Raw genomic sequence first — 20042 nt, 5'->3', positions numbered from 1 at the left:
CATGGCAATGTCAGCTTTAACAATTTAACATGTTATTGGCTGTTTAAGCTAATATAAAACAAATTGAGGAACCATGCAACCAGAATCTTTATTGCTGGGTGCTGGATCTTCCATGGCCGTCACTTCGCATTGGAAATCGAATGAGATGCTCAACTGGTCTGTGGTTACCCAGGGAAACGCCACAGCGCTTGGCGATATGGAGATGCCTGGTAACCCGCGTTCGCATTATGGACAATTCTCTCCGTCTACCTCCGTGTTCTTGGCGGTGCTCATGACGCTTCTTGTCTTCGCCACTGTGCTAGGCAACGCGCTTGTAATATTAGCCTTTGTAGTCGAGAAAAGTTTGCAAACTCAAGGGAACTTTTTCTTTTTGAATTTGGCCATAGCCGACTTACTCGTTGGTGAGTGCGTAAATGTATTGTGTGAGCAAATGCATTGTGTGCCATTGTTTTAAAGGTATACATACTGTTGCGCATGATTCATAAGCTACTGCTACTCATACATATTTTCTCTCTGTACTGTTCTATATTGCCAAAATAAGTGAAAACGCGTTTCATATGCGTGCTTAATATTCGTGCGTAAAATGTGTGTTCCATCCCACCTGTAGGAGGCTTTTGCATTCCGGTGTATATCCCTTATGTCATTACCGGCGAATGGAGACTCGGACGAGGTCTGTGCAAGATATGGCTGGTGGTGGACTATACTTTATGTACTGCATCAGTGTTCAACATCGTCCTGATCAGCTTCGACAGATTTATATCTGTCACACGAGCGGTGAGAAAGCATTTATGCACGGTTATCCTTTCCTGCGCAGGTTTCATTTTCAACTGACTGCTAGTGATATGGAAGTAATGAAATGTAAAGCAATATAAAAAATTATAGATGAAAGATTTTCTTTAGTGCACCAAGAACTTTGTGCACCCTATTTCAATAATGCCACCATTTCTTTATTTCTGTATTAGGTGAGCTACAGGTGTCAGAAAGGTGTGACGCGGGAGGCTGTTCTGAAGATGATGAGTGTGTGGCTGGCTGCTTTCCTACTCTATGGGCCAGCGATCATCATCTGGGAGTACATCACTGGTAGTAGCGTGGTGCCCGACAAAGAGTGCCACGCTGAGTTTTACTTCAACTGGTATTTCTTGATGACAGCATCCACTGTTGAGTTTTTCACCCCATTTGTTACTGTCATGTACTTCAACATCAGCATCTACATCAACATCAGGAGGCGGAACCAGGTGAGGGATGAGCAGCCTGTCGAGGGGCCTGGGGACTGTGAGATGGAGGCCCTCAAAGCTGGAGTTCAGCATGTATTCTTCGTCAGACCAGTGGAAGGTGAAGCTCCAAGGATCCCAGACAATGCTGCCAGGATAGGAGGTATTCTATCTACTGCTAAAGTGTCAGCAGTAACTGGGAACAGCAACCATGAGAGAAGTAAGGACAGCACTATTCTGGACCTTCCTCCACTGCAAGTGGGCGATATGGTCCAGCATTCCAGGAGGACGCGGTTCCAGTCTGCGGAGCACTCGTTCAGTAAACAGCGCAGCCGATCTGAAGTAGCTGCAAGTCGTTTTCGTCTCTCAAAGGACAAGAAGGTTGCCAAGTCACTTGCAGTGATTGTGTGTGTATTTGGCCTGTGCTGGGCTCCCTACACACTGTTAATGATCATCCGTGCAGTGTGCCATGCCCAATGTGTCCAGCACTACCTGTATGAAATCTCCTTCTGGCTACTGTGGGTCAACTCCTCCATCAACCCTGTCCTTTACCCGCTGTGTCATACCAGCTTCAGAAAGGCTTTCAGAAAACTGCTTTGTACCACCAAGATTAAAATTCAGCCACAGTATATGGAACAAATGTATTAAGCATGACCAACTTGCACTGACAATGATGGCCTTGTTCTGACAGTTTTACATAATCAGTTGTCTCATGTCAGTGTAGGTGGAAAGCTGGTATGAGTGTTGCAGAGCACTTAACTGGGTACAGATGGTCTCCATGAATATTGTTTTGTATTTATGTGTAGCCTTTGCGTGTTTGCAGATCTTACAAAGTGTATTAGTTATCTTACAACAAATGTAATGTCTGTTTTAAGTTGAACAATAAATACATGCAACAGCTCGCCTCCACTATGTTCCATACCCTGGCATCTAACTTAGACATCAGGCACCAGTGTTCAAAACCTTTTCGCAAACACACAACCTTATGTAACACATACAGTATGTTTGCCTTTATATAGGCACCAACATTTAGCTAAATGACAAAGAAAAACGTGTTTTCAACCGTGATTGTTATTCCTTTGGCCATCAACGAGAGACTGTCTCCATTGAACAGTCACCTAGCAACGGATTAAATAAAACTCGATAACGGCCGTAGTCAGTAGATAGCTAATTGGACCTCATCTGTTAAGCATGAGCCACAACTCACAACACAACCTTGACCATCCATATCATACTGAATGGTAGAAAACACAGAAATAGTGTTTCTAAAAAGATAAACTTGCTAATTACCTTGTCTGTCTTTCATAATGGCACCCAGTGAGACATTATGTAAACAAGTGTCAATCCATTCACTAATGTGAATCTCCCCTTATTTGCACTTCAGTGCATCAATTCAGTAATAATAATGACTCAATATTTATTCAAAACCAGAGGCTAGTAATCTGCAGCATAACAGAAGATGGACACTAATAAAGTTATAGACATGTAGGGTTAATATCAATTTGTTTATTTGTGCAAATGACATGATATTTATTCTGTTTTTGCTGATTTACAAGTAGGTTAAACATACAATACACAGGGTTCAAAATCCAGAAGACAAGATTAATAGAACCCACCCCCAACAGAGATCTTTTAATCAATGTGGACATCTAAGAAATTAAGGTTAGTTGCCACTGTAGTAGCTCCAGTGACAAAGGGGTATCATACACATCAGTTCCTCCTACCACTCATCGCGATATCCAGAGCAGGTCTATGTAAAAGCATGCACCAACACACGCCGCTTAACTCTCTACAAATGGCTGTCAGCCACAGAAGTAAGGCTGCAACCAGAAATAAAAAAAGCTCAAGCTAAATGAGTGAAGCCGTTGAGGAGAGAGAGAGAGAGGAGGGCAAAGAAAAATCTACAGCCGACTGCCCAGGTGTTAGTCCGTGGAGAAGGGGTTGTTGGGTCACAGCGTAAGGTCAATGGGATAACTCTCCCCAGTACGACCTAGTAATGACGCGACATACAACTCTAAAAGCAGGCATTATTTAATTATTCTGCATGACCATTAAATCATGAGGACGCACAGACAGATATGAGTAGGGGTCAAAGTTTAAACTTTAAGCTTTTAAATGGCTAGATCTTCGCCTTCTGAGGATGACGATGGACAACAGGAATGGTCAAATATGAAGGACTGACAACACGCAGGAAGTGCAAGGCAAAGTGCAGCCTGTACACCATGTATTCTCAAAAGCAACACCTTTAAATGCAACACCTTATGCTAAAAAAGGTAACATGAAATAAAGGGGGATGATAGAAGGAAAGAGTGAGAGAAGAAAAGGATAGAAAGAAAGAGCGAGATGGAAGGCAGGTGTTGTTGGTGGGGTTGGCATATTTTTCCCACTGGATGGAATACCCTGGTGTGAGTGTACATGTGTCTGTGTGTGTAAATATATATATATATATATTTATAAGTGTAGCGAGCCCTACAGCACCAGGCCCTCATAAGCAGGCCCCTCGGCCTCCGGCGACTCTCTCTGCAGACGCAGGTGCTCCAGTGTGTTGTGGAAGTGTTTGTTGATCTGCTCCGTCTCCTCGCTGGCCTCCAGGTTTGGCAGGTCCTCTCTGATCTTCTGGATCAGCTGGTTCAGAACCTGGACCGTCACCTACAGGGGATCAAGACATTTAATGATTTTAAATAATAATTTCAAAATGGGTTGAAATAGGTGAGAAAAAAAAGAACAATGTATTACCTAGATATGCAGAAATATACTAAGTTATAAGACAAAAGTTCTATAATGATTTAGGGGAAGAAATGATGTCAGTGTCTCAAATTGTCCTGACTATGGAGCCCGTTCTCAGTCCCTGGAGGCCTAGTACCCTGTCTAGCTGTTAAGCGGCATATGGGGTGTATGTCTGGGGAGAGTGGGTGGGTGAGCTGTAGCCTGTCTCCTGTCCTTCCCTCCTTGCTGCGCTGGTAAATAACCACCCAAGAGTGGGCGTCCCCTTGGTGTCCTAGCAAGTCCCAACACGGTTCCAATAAACTCAGAGAACAGGGGAGATTGGATGGCTTCTCTCCAGGCAGCTCAATGTGACCGTCTGCACTTGAAGTGCATTGAAAATATGTCAGGATTTCATTATGCAGGCCTGGTTCTGAAAAGGCGTGTCAGGAATGAGTGGTAGTACAGACGAGGAGGACAAGAGGGAAGAAATATGCACATACCGCATCATTCTCTCTTTCGTAGAAACAGACGTATCTGTTCAGGATCTCAATGAAGAGCTGCACTTGCAATGACGGGTCCATGCACTGGTTGGCAATTTTCAGGGCCTTCTTTAAGCACTCCATCACCCTTTTCCCGTCACGAATCTGAGGACAGAGACACAGTTGAGGTGTAAAACTCTTCTACCACGCATTCACCTGTAATGAAGAAAGAGGAAGTTGAAACTCAGAATATAAGTGTTATGTGTTCGTTATCACTTAAGCAGCAGCCAATCATAGAACAAAGAGAACCTCACTGCATTTCCCACGCTTCAATACTCTGATTATGTATATCATTATACACAAGGAACCTTAGAATTACAACCCTGCTTGTCATATGGGGATTTCTTTCAGAACAGAAGACAAAGCAAGGCAATCAGTCTCAAGACTGCATGTCCTGTTGCTATGGTGACACCATCCTCTTTAGTACTGCACTGTATTTTACACAATAATTATATATTTATCCTCTTTGTGATCACAACCCCCACCTCCTCTCCATTCTTTTCAGTGTTGCGTCCGGACCAGAAGAGGTGTGCACAGATGCTGACGGCCCGACACTGGTCTGGCTTCTTGAGCAGTTTGGAGGCGGCGAGTGCACACTGTGTCCTCAGAGGCTCGTGGTTCTCCTCGCTGAAGCATTTTGTTCTCTCAAATGTGCCGATGATCAGCGTGATGGCTGCTAGCTGAGCCTTGGAGTCGCTGATCTCATCCTCATACAGGGAGAAGGCCTGGGGGGGGGGGGGACGACAGTTGTATGTTATGATTCTCAGAGAAAACAGATATAGAACAATTCCTGACTGTGAAATCAGTGGATCAATGCTGCCAACACAGGGCACAAGTAAACCTAAGGCGAAGAGGGGCAGTGACCCCTCTCCCTCCCTCTTTCCAATATGTCACATTCTCAACCCATTTTGTTCCCTGTACCTGTGACATGAACTCGTAGGCCACAGTCTCGTGGTTCTCGAAGCCAATCTCTCCTGCGGCCAGCGCCCCCTGTAGGAAGAGTCTGAGGGGCAGCTCAGCCAGCTCAGCCTTGATCAGAGCACTGATGGTTTGGTGGGCAAACGAGAAGATCTTCTGGCACTTCTTCTCCCATTTATCATCCTGTGGGACGTGTTCAACAAAGAATAAACAGTTAAAATCCACCTTCCTGTTTATCATAAATCATCCTCTTCCTAACTTTGTAACAAAACTATATGTATAATGAACAAAAATATAAACGCAACATGCAACAATTTCAAAGATTTTACTGAGTTACACTTCATAGAAGGAAATCTGTCAATTGAAACAAATTAATTAGCCCCTAATCTATGGATTTCACATGACTGGGCAGGGTGCCCAGCCATTGGTGGGCCTGGGAGGGCGTAGGCCCACCCACTTGGGAGCCAGGTCCACCCACTGGGGAGCCAGGCCCAGCCAATCAGAATGAGTTTTTCCCCACAAAAAGGCTTTCTTAGACAGAAATACTTCTCAGCACCCCCTCTTCAGACGATCCCGCAGGTGAAGAAGCCGGATGTGGTGGTCCTGGGCTGGCGTGGTTACACGTGGTCTGCGCTTGTGAGGCCGGTTGGATGTACTGCCAAATTCTCTAAAACGACGTTGGAGGCGGCTTATGGTAGAGAACTGAACATTCAATTCTCTGGCAACAGCTCTGTTGGACATTCCTGCAGTCAGCATGCCAATTGCACGCGCCTTCAAAACTTGAAACATCTGTGGCATTGTGTTGTGTGACAAAACTGCACATTTTAGAGTGGCATTTTATTGTCCCCAGCACAAGGTGCACCTGTGTAGTGATCATGCTGTTTAATCAGCTTCTTTATATCTCATACCTGTCAGGTGGATGGATTATCTTGGCAAAGGAGAAATGCTCACTAACAGGCATGTAAACAAATTAGTGCACAACATTTGAGATAAATAAGCTTTTTGTGTGTATGGAACATTTCTGGGATCTTATATTTCAGCTAATGAAACATGGGACCAACACTTTACATGTTGCGTTTATATATTTGTTCAGTATAGTTAGGAGAAGGGTTACGTGACGTACTGATGAAGCGTTCTCTTTGTAGCGGAAAGCCAGCTGATAGGCAGCAAACACAAGCGGTGGAAGAGTGTAGCGAATCCTCTGGTTCCCCCCAGCACCAAAGTGCTTCCTGGCTGTATTCAGGATCTGAAGAACATGACGGAGACCTCCATTAACATATGCCATAAAACACATCTCCTGAAAACACATGGATACTGTGACGGAATTCAACTGTACGGGAAGCAAAGCTTACCAGATACTGTTGGTCAGGGTCGTCGGAAAGCAGCAGATGGATGAAGCGACCCACAAGGCTCTGCTCCTCAGCAAAGTCCTCTGGGTCTGGGTCTTCAGCGGGCTGGTCTGGCTGGTCCTGGATAAGTGTCGACACCAGGGTCAGGATGGCATCCACCTTGAGGGAGAGAGAAAGCGTTGCTTCAGCAGTGAGATATTTACAGTGCTTTCAGAAAGTACTCACACCCCTTGACTTTTTCCACATATTGTTGTTAAAGCCTGAAATAAAATGTGATCAAATTGAGATTGTGTCACTGGCCTACACACACAATACCCCATAATGTAAAAGTGGACTTTTGCTTTAAATCTTAAATGTCTTGAGTCAATAAGTATTCAATTCCTTTGTTGTGTCAAGCCTAAATTAGTACAGGAGTAAAAATGTGCTTAACAAGTTGCATGGAATGAAAGTTTAAAAAAAAAGCAGACACTGAATATCCCTTTGAGCATAGTGAAGTTATCAATTACACTTTGGATAGTGTATCAATACACCCAGTCACTACAAAGATACAGGCGTCCTCCTTAACGCAGTTGCCGGAAAGGAAGGAAAACGCTCAGGGATTTCACCATGAGGCTAATTTTAAAACAGTTTAATGGCTGTGATAGGAGAAAGCTGAGGATGGATCAACAACATTGTAGTTTCTCTAAAATACTAACCTAAATGACAGAGTGAAAAGAAGGAAGCCTGTACAGAATACAAAAATATTCCAAAACATGCATCCTGTTTGCAATAAGGCACTAAAGAAATACTGCTTAAAATGTGGCAAAGAAATTAACTTTTTGTCCTGAATACAAAGAGTTATGTTTGGGGCAAATCCAACACAAGACATCACTGAGTACCACTCTTCATATTTTCAAGCATGGTGGTGGCTGCATCATGTTATGGGCATGCTTGTCATCAGGAAGGACTAGGGAGTTATTTAGGATAAAAAGCTGTCATCAAGGCAAAGGGTGGCTATTTGAAGAATCTCAAATATAAAATATATTTTGAATTGTTTAAAAAAAATTTTGTTACTACATAATTCCATATGTGTTATTTCATAGTTTTGATGTCTTCACTATTATTCTACAATGTAGAAAATAGTACAAATAAAGAAAAACCCTTGAAAGAGTAGGTGTTCTAAAACTTTTGTCCAGTAGCGTACACTGGAGTTGCTTACCAAGAAGACATTGAATGTTCCAGAGTGGCCTAGTTACAGTTTTGCCAAATTGTCTTGAAACTCTATGGCAAGACTTGAAAATGGCTGTCTAGCAAATGATCAACAACCAACTTGACAGAACCTGAAGAATTTAAAAAAGAATAAATGGGCAAATATTGTTCAATCCAGGTATGCAAAGCTCTTAGAGACTTACCCAAAAACACTCACAGCTGTAAATCGCTGCCAAAGGTGATTCTAACATGTATTGACTCATGGGGTTGAATACTTATCTAATCAAGATATATACACTACCGTTCAAAAGTTTGGGGTCACTTAGAAATGTCCTTGTTTTCGAAAGAAAAGCAATTTTTTTGTCCATTAAATTAACATCAAATTGATCAGAAATACAGTGTAGACATTGTTAATGTTGTAAATGGCTATTGTAGCTGGAAACGGCAGATTTTTAATGGAATATCTACATAGGCATACAGAGGCCCATTATCAGCAACCATCAGTCTTGTGTTCCAATGGCAAGTTGTGTTTGTTAATCCGTGTTTATCATTTTAAAAGGCTAATTGATCATTAGAAAACCCTTTTGCAATTATGTTGGCACAGCTGAAAACTGTTGTGCTGATTAAAGAAGCAATAAAACTGGCTTTCTTGAGACTAGTTGAGTATCTGGAGCATCAGCAATTGTGGGTTCGATTACAGGCTCAAAATGACCAGAAACAAAGAACTTTCTTCTGAAACTCATCAGTCTATTCTTGTTCTGAGAAATGAAGGCTATTCCATGCGAGAAATTGCCAAAAAACGGAAGATCTCGTACAACGCTGTGTACTACTCCCTTCACAGAACAGCGCAAACTGGTTGTAACCAGAATAAAAAGAGGAGTGGGAGGCCCCGGTGCACAACTGAGCAAGAGGACAACTACATTAGTGTGTCTAGTTTGAGAAACAGACGCCTCACAGGTCCTCAACTGGCAGCTTAATTAAATAGTACCCGCAAAACACCAGTCTCAACGTCAACAGTGAAGAGGCGACTCCGGGATGCTGACCTTCTAGGCAGAGTTGCAAAGAAAAAGCCATATCAAAGACTGGCCAATAAAAAGAAAAGATTAAGATGGTCAAAAGAACACAGACACTGGACAGAGGAAGATTGGAAAAAAGTGTCATGGACAGACAAATCGAAGTTTGAGGTGTTCAGATCACAAAGAAGAACATTTGTGAGACGCAGACCAAATGAAAAGATGCTGGAGGAGTGCTTGATGCCATCTGTCAAGCATGGTGGAGGCAATGTGATGGTCTGGGGGTGCTTTGGTGGTGGTAAAGTGGGAGATTTGTACAGGGTAAAAGGGATCTTGAAGAAGGAAGGCTATCACTCCATTTTGCAACGCCATGCCATACCCTGTGGACGGCGCTTGATTGGAGCCAATTTCCTCCTACAACAGGACAATGACCCAAAGCACAGCTCCAAACTATGCAAGAACTATTTAGGGAAGAAGCAGTCAGCTGGTATTCTGTCTATAATGGAGTGGCCAGCATAGTCACTGGATCTCAACCCTATTGAGCTGTTGTGGGAGCAGCTTGACCGTATGGTACGTAAGAAGTGCCCATCAAGCCAATCCAACTTGTGGGAGGTGCTTCAGGAAGCATTGGGTGAAATCTCTTCAGATTACCTCAACAAATTGACAACTAGAATGCCAAAGGTCTGCAAAGCTGTAATTGCTGCAAATTGAGGATTCTTTGACGAAAGCAAAGTTTGAAGGACACAATTATTATTTCTATTAAAAATCATTATTTCTAACCTTGTCAATGACTACATTTCCTATGCATTTTGTTATATTTCCTATTCAAACTCATTTCATGTATGTTTTCATGGAAAACAAGGAAATATCTAAGTGACCCCAAACTTTTGAATGGTAGTGTATATATTTATATATATATTTTTTTAAACAATTTCAAAATCATAGAATTTTCCACTTTGACATGAAAAAAATGCAATTAAATAAACAAAAAAATCCCACTTTGTAACATAACAAAATGTGTAAAAAGTCAAGGGGTGTAAATACTTTCTGAAGGCACTGTATTTTTACATTTTAGTCATTTAGCAAATGCTCTTATCCAGAGCGACTTACAGTTAGTGAGTGCATACATTTTTCATACTGGCCCCCCGTGGGAATCGAACCCACAACCCTGCAAGCACCATGCTCTACCAACTGAGCTACAGGAGGCTACATCAATAAGCCTTCTTGAGCAGACTCGAGAGGGCAATAGCAGCAACAAAAATAAACAGACTGCAAGTGTATTATAATAGAGTTGAAGTTATATAATGGTCAAAAAGGTACGTTTGAGAGAAAGGCTTTTAAAAAGGCCTCTTATGGCATTACTGGAAAATCTATGTTCTCCTGGTGCATTACTGGGAAATCAATGTTCTCCTGGAGTCCCACTAAGAGCTCTGAATCATGGTTCACATTGACCTTTTCCAAATAGAAAAGGTTATTATGACTTGAACAGCCAATATCTTGAAGAGAGTTGATGAAAATAAGTAGGCAGACTGCTTGGAAGGATACAATACAAAGAGCCTTTTGTTGATGCCTACCTAAACAGATAAAGTAAGGTAAAAAAGAGCCAAACAACAAGAAAACACTTATGAAAAAGAACACAGCTCAACGTGTAACGTGCAAAAATATAAGTAAGTAGCACATATCAGTGTGTGTGTGTGTGTATGTGTGTGTGTATGTTGGTGTGTGTACTGACCTGCTCCTGGGATATAATGGTGGTGTTGTAGTCCAGAGTGTTGCTCAGAACGTAACAGCTCATGCTTTTGCGGGACTCATAATCAAAGTACTCGAAGAGTGGAGGGAAGTGCTTAAGCTGCAGAACAGTCAGAATGTTGTTGTAGGTGTCCACTGGGATCTTCAGCAGCCTAGTCAACTCTTTCGAGACCGCGCTACTGGTTGCAATGCTTTGAAAAGGGGGGAGACAATAGAGTTGAGAATGAAAATACTGCAGTAGCTACAGCAGTTACCTTTGACAGCTATCTATGAAAATATATTAACTTCCAAACATCACATGATGGCTGCAAAACAAATGCATTTGTATCTATTTTTGGTCTAAAGCAAAAAGGGAAATTCATTAAGCCATTACCTAAAACTTCTTACAGAGATTTGAGATCATAGATTGGGATAATAAACTTTTCACTATTAATTTATTATTTCTATTCGTTAGTGCTTTGATGAGAAAATGTACTCTGCAACCGGCTTTCTTTTCAGATTTGTGAACTATTCCGTCTCAAGTATGGCTGAACAAAGCGCTGTAGCCTACTCTAGCACTTTGCTGAAGAATTAGGTTTTTCTACCGTCTAGGGGTTGTTTGTTCAGCAAGCTTTTAATGCAAGATACTACAGAATAGGTAGACATTTGAAAGCTTTAGTACTTCACAGCAGGCTGGGTCTCATAGGCATAGGCTATGATAAACTAATCAACTCATAGAGTTCAGAAATCTGCATTTTCTAAACGCAGACCATCAAAAAACATGCAATTTACACCATTTCACCTGTGATTTATATTGTAAGTCAACAGTGATTTTTTGCTTCAATAGTGATCAGGGGTGTGCAACTATAGTTTTCCTTCAAAAGAAACTACATTAGTGCAACACATTCGGCAGAAAATAGCTTCATTTTCATCAGATGACAACAGAAGTGGAACACTATTTGGCATGAAAAAGCAAGGTATGTTTTGCAAAAACGATGCATGGCCATTATACAGTGGGGGAAAAAAGTATTTAGTCAGCCACCAATTGTGCAAGTTCTCCCACTTAAAAAGATGAGAGAGGCCTGTAATTTTCATCATAGGTACACGTCAACTATGACAGACAAAATGAGAAGAAAAAAATCCAGAAAATCACATTGTAGGATTTTTAATGAATTTATTTGCAAATGATGGTGGAAAATAAGTATTTGGTCAATAACAAAAGTTTCTCAATACTTTGTTATATACCCTTTGTTGGCAATGACACAGGTCAAATGTTTTCTGTAAGTCTTCACAAGGTTTTCACACACTGTTGCTGGTATTTTGGCCCATTGCTCCATGCAGATCTCCTCTAGAGCAGTGATGTTTTGGGGCTGTCACTGGGCAACACGGACTTTCAACTCCCTCCAAAGATTTTCTATGGGGTTGAGATCTAGAGACTGGCTAGGCCACTCCAGGACCTTGAAATGCTTCTTACGAAGCCACTCCTTCGTTGCCCGGGCGGTGTGTTTGGGATCATTGTCATGCTGAAAGACCCAGCCACGTTTCATCTTCAATGCCCTTGCTGATGGAAGGAGGTTTTCACTCAAAATCTCACGATACATGGCCCCATTCATTCTTTCCTTTACACGGATCAGTCGTCCTGGTCCCTTTGCAGAAAAACAGCCCCAAAGCATGATGTTTCCACCCCCATGCTTCACAGTAGGTATGGTGTTCTTTGGATGCAACTCAGCATTCTTTGTCCTCCAAACACGACGAGTTGAGTTTTTACCAAAAAGTTATATTTTGGTTTCATCTGACCATATGACATTCTCCCAATCCTCTTCTGGATCATCCAAATGCACTCTAGCAAACTTCAGACGGGCCTGGACATGTACTGGCTTAAGCAGGGGGACACGTCTCGCACTGCAGGATTTGAGTCCCTGGCGGCGTAGTGTGTTACTGATGGTAGGCTTTGTTACTTTGGTCCCAGCTCTCTGCAGGTCATTCACTAGGTCCCCCCGTGTGGTTCTGGGATTTTTGCTCACCGTTCTTGTGATCATTTTGACCCCACGGGGTGAGATCTTGCGTGGAGCCCCAGATCGAGGGAGATTATCAGTGGTCTTGTATGTCTTCCATTTCCTAATAATTGCTCCCACAGTTGATTTCTTCAAACCAAGCTGCTTACCTATTGCAGATTCAGTCTTCCCAGCCTGGTGCAGGTCTACAATTTTGTTTCTGGTGTCCTTTGACAGCTCTTTGGTCTTGGCCATAGTGGAGTTTGGAGTGTGACTGTTTGAGGTTGTGGACAGGTGTCTTTTATACTGATAACAAGTTCAAACAGGTGCCATTAATACAGGTAACGAGTGGAGGACAGAGGAGCCTCTTAAAGAAGAAGTTACAGGTCTGTGAGAGCCAGAAATCTTGTTTGTAGGTGACCAAATACTTATTTCCCACCATAATTTGCAAATAAATTCATAAAAAATCCTACAATGTGATTTTCTTTTCTCAATTTGTCTGTCATAGTTGACGTGTACCTATGATGAAAATTACAGGCCTCTCTCATCTTTTTAAGTGGGAGAACTTGCACAATTGGTGGCTGACTAAATACTTTTTTCCCCCACTGTATTTCTAATGTTTATCATAGAAATAATGTAGTCAGCTACATTTCCTAATGTTTTGCTTGAAGTTAGTCTTGCATTTTACCATAGAAAAGTAGGCTACACCGAGAGAGGTAGCAACACATCAGTTAGAGTGCTGTCTGCTGCTAGAATGCACGTTCATTAATTCTCATCAGAGTGGAGAAGTGCAACTAAAGTAAAAAATGTGTCTGATGACCAGCAGAAATTAAAATAAGAAGCATTTTAGATCTGCGTTTACAAAACGCAGCAAGATATTTCTTATGCGTTTTATCTTTTTTTCTGCGTGAAAAACACAGAATTCGGCATTAACGTAACCCCAGCTAATATCATTTGATTTTAATTTCCATTCATGTATATCTTTGGTCTGATGCCACATTGAATTCCTCTACCAAACAAAGGAGGACCAGAACTATCCAGATGATCAACTATGTAACATTGAGATGGGGACATGGCAGTGCTCTTACTGCTCCAGGTTGAGCTTGTTGAAGATCTCCACTGTGCTCTCCAACACCTTGTCCACATAGTCCACCCGGTCAGGGTAGCACTTCATGGCCAGGTTGATGAGGGACACCTGTAGTGAGACCACATCCTCCGAAGGCATGTCCTGGCGGGACTGGGTGGAAAACATTAAATACAAAATATGTAATAACATATAATGTAGCCTACTTCAGTTGAATTACTTAAACTGAGAGGAAAACCAGATCTAGATTTTGTGCCTGATTTTGTCTTTTGAGCGAGAGATATCAATACAGCAAAACAATATCTGCAGGGGAATTTCTAACGAGCAAATCAATGGGAACATGGATTACCAAGAGAGGAGAAAAAAAAGAGTAAATCCTTTCTCCATCATTTACCTGTATAACTGTGGCTACTTGTTGGGAGAAAATATCAAACAGTTTGATTTCAGCAGGGATTCCAGGTCCATCTTCTCGGTGAGCAAACAAAGCCAGTCTAAAACAGAGAAGACAAATCACGTCAGTGGGCTTCAATACAATACCAAGGAAAATTGCAATCCTGTATGTAGTGTACTGATTGAACTGAAATCATATGTAGCCGAGATTACATCACCTATCAATGAGAGCGATGATGATGTTTTTGACATTGACGTGCTGATGCAGGTCGGCACAGGAACGAAGGAATAGGTTCAGTGTCTGAAGGTGGAACTCATCAGGGAAAACCTGTTATAGAAGAGGAGAAGAGCCAGGCCAGAGACAGCAGGGTGACTCCTCTACCATGTGACCAGTCTATGTGATGAATCAGTAATAGTTAATGGGTTGCATTTCCTACTACAGACCTTGACGCAATGACAAACTGGAAAAAGAAACCCACCATGACATACATAGTTGCTGCTGTTGATATGAGAACAGTAGTTACCTGAATAATGCACTCCATGAGATATTCTTGAGCCAGGGAATCTCTGCAGTTTACCACCTGCTCTAGGACACCGGACAGCACAATCTGGGGAGAAAAATAACCCAAATACAATGTAACACAATGGGCATCCACTCTAGATATAAGGGACTTACGTATTTGTTTATTTTCTGCACGTTGTACTACATATTCAATGTAATATTTTATCCGATGTTGAATCCTTCTTTGCCAAACATAATTTCTAAGGTAAAGTAGATATAATACGAGAAATAAAACATCAAAAGAGGTGCTCAGGGTTAAGAACCCCTCTCAGAGCTTGACATGGATAATCTTCTCCAGTCTCCACGCCCTCAGCTAGACAAACAACAAAGGCTAAACCCTATGTAATTCTACAGGTGCTCTTTATTCTCTTTATGCATGCTGTGCTCCTATTCTCCTCTGCATGGCATGATGCTCTCAATTCAAGTACATGAATACATTTGCAAGCCAATATCTGAGTGGCAAAAAAACATACTGATTAATATTAACTACAGTCTTCACGTCAGTTTCAGATTAATCAGAACATTAGCATTCAGAGTTAATGTCAAGCGTTCCACTGTACTTCTAGTACATGCAAATGTACAGCTATATATACACTGCTCAAAAAAATAAAGGGAACACTAAAATAACACATCCTAGATCTGAATGAATGAAATAATCTTAAATACTTTTTTCTTTACATAGTTGAATGTGCTGACAACAAAATCACAAAAAAAATGATCAATGGAAATCAAATTGATCAACTCATGGAGGTCTGGATTTGGAGTCACCCTCAAAATTAAAATGGAAAACCACACTACAGGCTGATCCAACTTTGATGTAATGTCCTTAAAACAAGTCAAAATGAGGCTCAGTAGTGTGTGTGGCCTCCACGTGCCTGTATGACCACCCTACAACGCCTGGGCATGCTCCTGATGAGGTGGCGGATGGTCTCCTGAGGGATCTCCTCCCAGACCTGGACTAAAGCATCCGCCAACTCCTGGACAGTCTGTGGTGCAACGTGGCGTTGGTGGATGGAGCGAGACATGATGTCCCAGATGTGTTCAATTGGATTCAGGTCTGGGGAACGGGCGGGCCAGTCCATAGCATCAATGCCTTCCTCTTGCAGGAACTGCTGACACACTCCAGCCACATGAGGTCTAGCATTGTCTTGCATTAGGAGGAACCCAGGGCCAACCGCACCAGCATATGGTCTCACAAGGGGTCTGAGGATCTCATCTCGGTACCTAATGGCAGTCAGGCTACCTCTGGCGAGCACATGGAGGGCTGTGCGGCCCCCCAAAGAAATGTCACCCCACATCATGACTGACCCACCGCCAAACCGGTCATGCTGGAGGATGTTGCAGGCAGCAGAACGTTCTCCACAGCGTCTCCAGACTGTCACATGTGCTCAGTGTGAACATGCTTTCATCTGTGAAGAGCACAGGGCGCCAGTGGCGAATTTGCCAATCTTGGTGTTCTCTGGCAAATGCCAAACGTCCTGCACGGTGTTGGGCTGTAAGCACAACCCCCACCTGTGGACGTCGGGCCCTCATACCACCCTCATGGAGTCTGTTTCTGACCGTTTGAGCAGACACATGCACATTTGTGGCCTGCTGGAGGTCATTTTGCAGGGCTCTGGCAGTGCTCCTCCTGCTCCTCCTTGCAAAGGCGGAGGTAGCGGTCCTGCTGCTGGGTTGTTGCCCTCCTACGGCCTCCTCCACGTCTCCTGATGTACTGGCCTGTCTCCTGGTAGCGCCTCCATGCTCTGGACACTACGCTGACAGACACAGCAAACCTTCTTGCCACAGCTCGCATTGATGTGCCATCCTGGATGAGCTGCACTACCTGAGCCACTTATATGGGTTGTAGACTCCGTCTCATGCTACCACTAGAGTGAAAGCACCGCCAGCATTCAAAAGTGACCAAAACATCAGCCAGGAAGCATAGGAACTGAGAAGTGGTCTGTGGTCACCACCTGCAGAACCATTCCTTTATTGGGGGTGTCTTGCTAATTGCCTATAATTTCCACCTGTTGTCTATTCCATTTGCACAACAGCATGTGAAATTTATTGTCAATCAGTGTTGCTTCCTAAGTGGACAGTTTGATTTCAGAGAAGTGTGATTGACTTGGAGTTACATTGTGTTGTTTAAGTGTTCCCTTTATTTTTTTGAGCAGTATATATATATATATATATAATATATATATATATATATATATATATATATATATGCAGACATGTAAACACAAACCTGTTTATACTTTTCCACGTTGACCCCCTCCAGCTGGCTGAGTCGAACCAGGTTGGTCCCGACCAGGATGCGCAGCTCCTGCCTCTCCTTCTCCCTCTTCTCCCTGTCTCGGCTGTGGCCCTGGTGCTGCATGCGCACCCACAGCTTATTCATCTCAGCAAAGTTCAGCAGCACAAAGTCAATGGAGTCGTTAATGTCTCCCGTCATCGCATCCTCCCCTCTGGAAAGAAAGAGACGAGGACCAAAAGTTACAGAAGTTCTGCCTCGTTAAGTGGAGTACGATATAGCAAAAGGAAGTATATAGGCCATTTCATTAAATCAATAACTGAACTGTCACATTGAAACACCTTCTGGGATGATTGCTAAACAATGCGCTCAAATCTCTTTCAATAATAGGACGGACACAACATAATGACAATGTCTGATTAACACACTGCGAGGCCTGGATGGAGAGTGGGAATCAGTCGATGAGAATGAGTGAGGGGCAGCTCAGGAGGGGAGCCCCATGAGGAGAGATTGGGAGAATCTCAATTGCATACTCCTCGTGTCCTCTCTCCTCACCTCTTTCTCAAAACCCATTGGGTGAGAAAGCCAGATGTCCCTCCCCTTTGACCTTCTCCTCCAATGGGTTTTGTGAAGGAGGTGAGGAGAGAGGACGCAAGGAGTATGCAATTAAGATTCTCCCCTTGTTCTTACTCTAGCTGCTCCCCGTCGTCAGGCAAGATGTTGCGGGTGCACTGCAGCAGGTAGTTTCTGAGGAACAGGCCTCTCAGCGGGTGCTGCACCCCACGACACATCTCCACCAGGTCCTTCAGGATGTCCTTACGCGACTGAGGGAAGGAGCGAACATACACCACCCCCACAGTGATCAGCAGGTAACTGGGGAGAGAGGAAGGGGGGGCTCATTACTTGACCTGTTTCCTATTCCTCTAGGGTCAAGCTCCCTCATCTGGTTTGCACTGCCTAAAGAGCGCATTGTTGTCACATGATTGATCACATGTACAAGTAGGCTAGTACAAGAGAACATATGCAGCTTTCCATTTACACTTCACTTTATTCACTATCTGACACAATCATTAGGGTGCTTGAGTACTCACAGTCTGGGGATGATGTTCCCTGCATATTGAACCAGCTCATAGAGGTCAGCCACCTTCCTGCCCTTGGCAAACTCATCTGTCAGGTACACCTCCAGGTAGTGGAGCTCGTCAGAGATGGCCATGTCTGCACTCAGAATTAGGGACTCATAGCACAACTGTAAATAACACCAAACATGGACTTGCCTAGAACAGTCAAATGATCTGGAGAATGAGGAGAGTGCATTTATTTATGTCTAGACCAGAGATCCATAGGTTGCAGCAGGTAAAAGATACAGAGTTCATAGTAGCTCTTTGGAGATAACATGGAGGTCCTGAGTTCCCCCAGCATGTTAGATGCATGTTTCAATGCATCCATCAGCTTGTTCTTGTCCTACGGATGGAAGTGTCAGCAATCAAATAAGTCAAGTAACAAGTCAATATGAGTAAACAGTACAGTTAGGTTAATCTCTGATACACTGCTCCAAAATATGCTGTAGTGTAACATAGTCTCTCTCATACACTGATGAGGGTCAGAGAATACAATACATATTTGCAATATTGTTAACAGAAAAGAGAAGGAAGTCAAAGGGACCCGCACAGGAGGAAATAAGCAGATCTTACCAGGCAACGCTTCATCTGAAATGACTGGACCTTGACAGCTTGCACGGCTTCATCAAGTAGCTTTTCCTGCTCATCCTGGGGTGACTGCTGTGTGGTAGGCTGAAAGACAGCACACAGAAGCTCAGAGGAATGCCATGCATGTTACGCTGACATACTCCACCATTATAGCTACATTGGTTTACAGTTACAGGGAGCAGAGACATGACATTGACTCAGATGTTCAGTAAACTGGCTATGCCCACAGGAAAACATTGAAATGATTGGTGGTACTGTACAAGCCAACATAAACATAGAGTTAGCTCATTCATAGTTATCCTAATGTAAGTGTTCTGGATGGCCTAAGATTAGAAATTGTGAAAAAAATGTCACATGCCTCATCAAGATTGTAATAGGTGCAGACTGCAAGCTAGCACTGAGTCACCAGACTATCAAGTGTTTAGCTACTGATTCGTATGCACTGTGTTCACACTAACCATGTTTATTTCTAGCTACACTGGCATTAACAGAATGAATTATCAATGACTGACAGCTGATGGCTAACCTTTCCTTAGCCATCAACTAGCTATTGAACTAACAGTAGCTAGCTAACGTTAGTTGTGATGGACAGGTTTGTATATTTGGACCTCTCTGTCACAGATAACCAATCGATTTTTGCTAGCGACCTAGTTACATATGCTACGTTGAATTGATATTCTCTCTGATCTTTGCTAGCTACGTTAGCTAGCTAGCTAACTGGCTAACGTCTAGACATTTCATGAAAATACTACTGTAACTAACAAACTGCGCTCCTTTGACTTGGTGAAATCAGTGGCTTAACAGTAAGAGATGGAAATAATCGACCATAAGAGATGCTAGACATCAATGAATCGGTCGATTCTTCCAAAATGAAATGTGTTGACAGTTAGCCTACACCACATGTGTCAAACTCATTCCACGGAGGGCCTAGTGGCTGCGGGTTTTCACTCCTCCCTTGTCCTTGATTGATGAATTAAGGTCACTAATTAGTAAGGAACTCCCCACACCTGGTTGTCTAGGGCTTAATTGAAAGGAAAAACCAAAAACCTGCAGACACTAGGCCCTCCATGGAATGAGTTTGACACCCCTGGCCTACACAGTAGCCTTAGCCAGCTACTAGCTAGCAGGTAGCTATCTGGCTTTTAACTAGGCCGTAGTTAGCTAGCACCACCCACAATTTTCGAGTCTCAGTCTCAGTCATACAATCATAAAATTGAATCACTCACATAGAAGGATTGGATGGATAATAATCAGAAGTATAAAGTGTAGCTATTTTATCATTTTCACTTACCATGATTATCAAGTTTGTATCAGCAAACTGGTAGCTAACCCTGAAATCGTTTCCCAGTCATGTGACTGCTACCACTCCACACAGCTACCCGGTTTCCACTAGTTACCACAGCCACAATGTCAAAATC

The 20042-nt window shown here is 42.9% G+C and overlaps 2 protein-coding genes across 4 annotated transcripts; one reads left to right on the top strand and one right to left on the bottom strand.

Moving 5' to 3' along the window:
- Nucleotides 1–73: 73 nt before the first annotated feature.
- LOC311127763 (histamine H3 receptor-like) lies at nucleotides 74–2113 on the top strand (the record flags this gene model as incomplete). Its single annotated transcript, XM_084159637.1, has 3 exons — nucleotides 74–401; nucleotides 608–774; nucleotides 963–2113. 3 exons carry the CDS (start codon nucleotides 74–76, stop codon nucleotides 1857–1859), a joined length of 1392 nt encoding a protein of 463 aa, XP_084015763.1. The 3' UTR covers nucleotides 1860–2113.
- A 584-nt stretch (nucleotides 2114–2697) lies between these two features.
- On the bottom strand, nucleotides 2698–20012 carry LOC311127274 (vacuolar protein sorting-associated protein 35-like). 3 transcript variants are annotated; one of them, XM_084159081.1, is made up of 17 exons: nucleotides 19916–20012; nucleotides 18610–18693; nucleotides 18283–18379; nucleotides 18010–18133; nucleotides 17609–17791; nucleotides 16913–17132; nucleotides 14645–14728; nucleotides 14339–14448; nucleotides 14125–14221; nucleotides 13735–13883; nucleotides 10657–10864; nucleotides 6727–6882; nucleotides 6498–6620; nucleotides 5378–5557; nucleotides 4942–5181; nucleotides 4418–4561; nucleotides 2698–3860 (listed from the first exon to the last, which is right to left on the bottom strand). In XM_084159081.1, exons 1-17 carry the CDS (start codon nucleotides 19916–19918, stop codon nucleotides 3681–3683), a joined length of 2382 nt encoding a protein of 793 aa, XP_084015207.1. In that variant the 5' UTR covers nucleotides 19919–20012; the 3' UTR covers nucleotides 2698–3680. The 3 variants fall into 3 exon arrangements, with proteins under 3 accessions (XP_084015207.1, XP_084015206.1, XP_084015205.1); XM_084159080.1 differs by having other exon boundaries at nucleotides 3581–3860; nucleotides 18610–18696; nucleotides 19916–20001; XM_084159079.1 differs by having other exon boundaries at nucleotides 3581–3860; nucleotides 18610–18708; nucleotides 19916–20000.
- Nucleotides 20013–20042: the final 30 nt, after the last annotated feature.

Source organism: Coregonus lavaretus, assembly GCF_964263955.1.
Source record: "Coregonus lavaretus genome assembly, chromosome: 4".
NCBI lineage: Eukaryota > Metazoa > Chordata > Actinopteri > Salmoniformes > Salmonidae > Coregonus > Coregonus lavaretus.
Note: the sequence above shows the minus strand (reverse complement) of the source record. Positions and strands in the feature narration are given on the sequence as shown.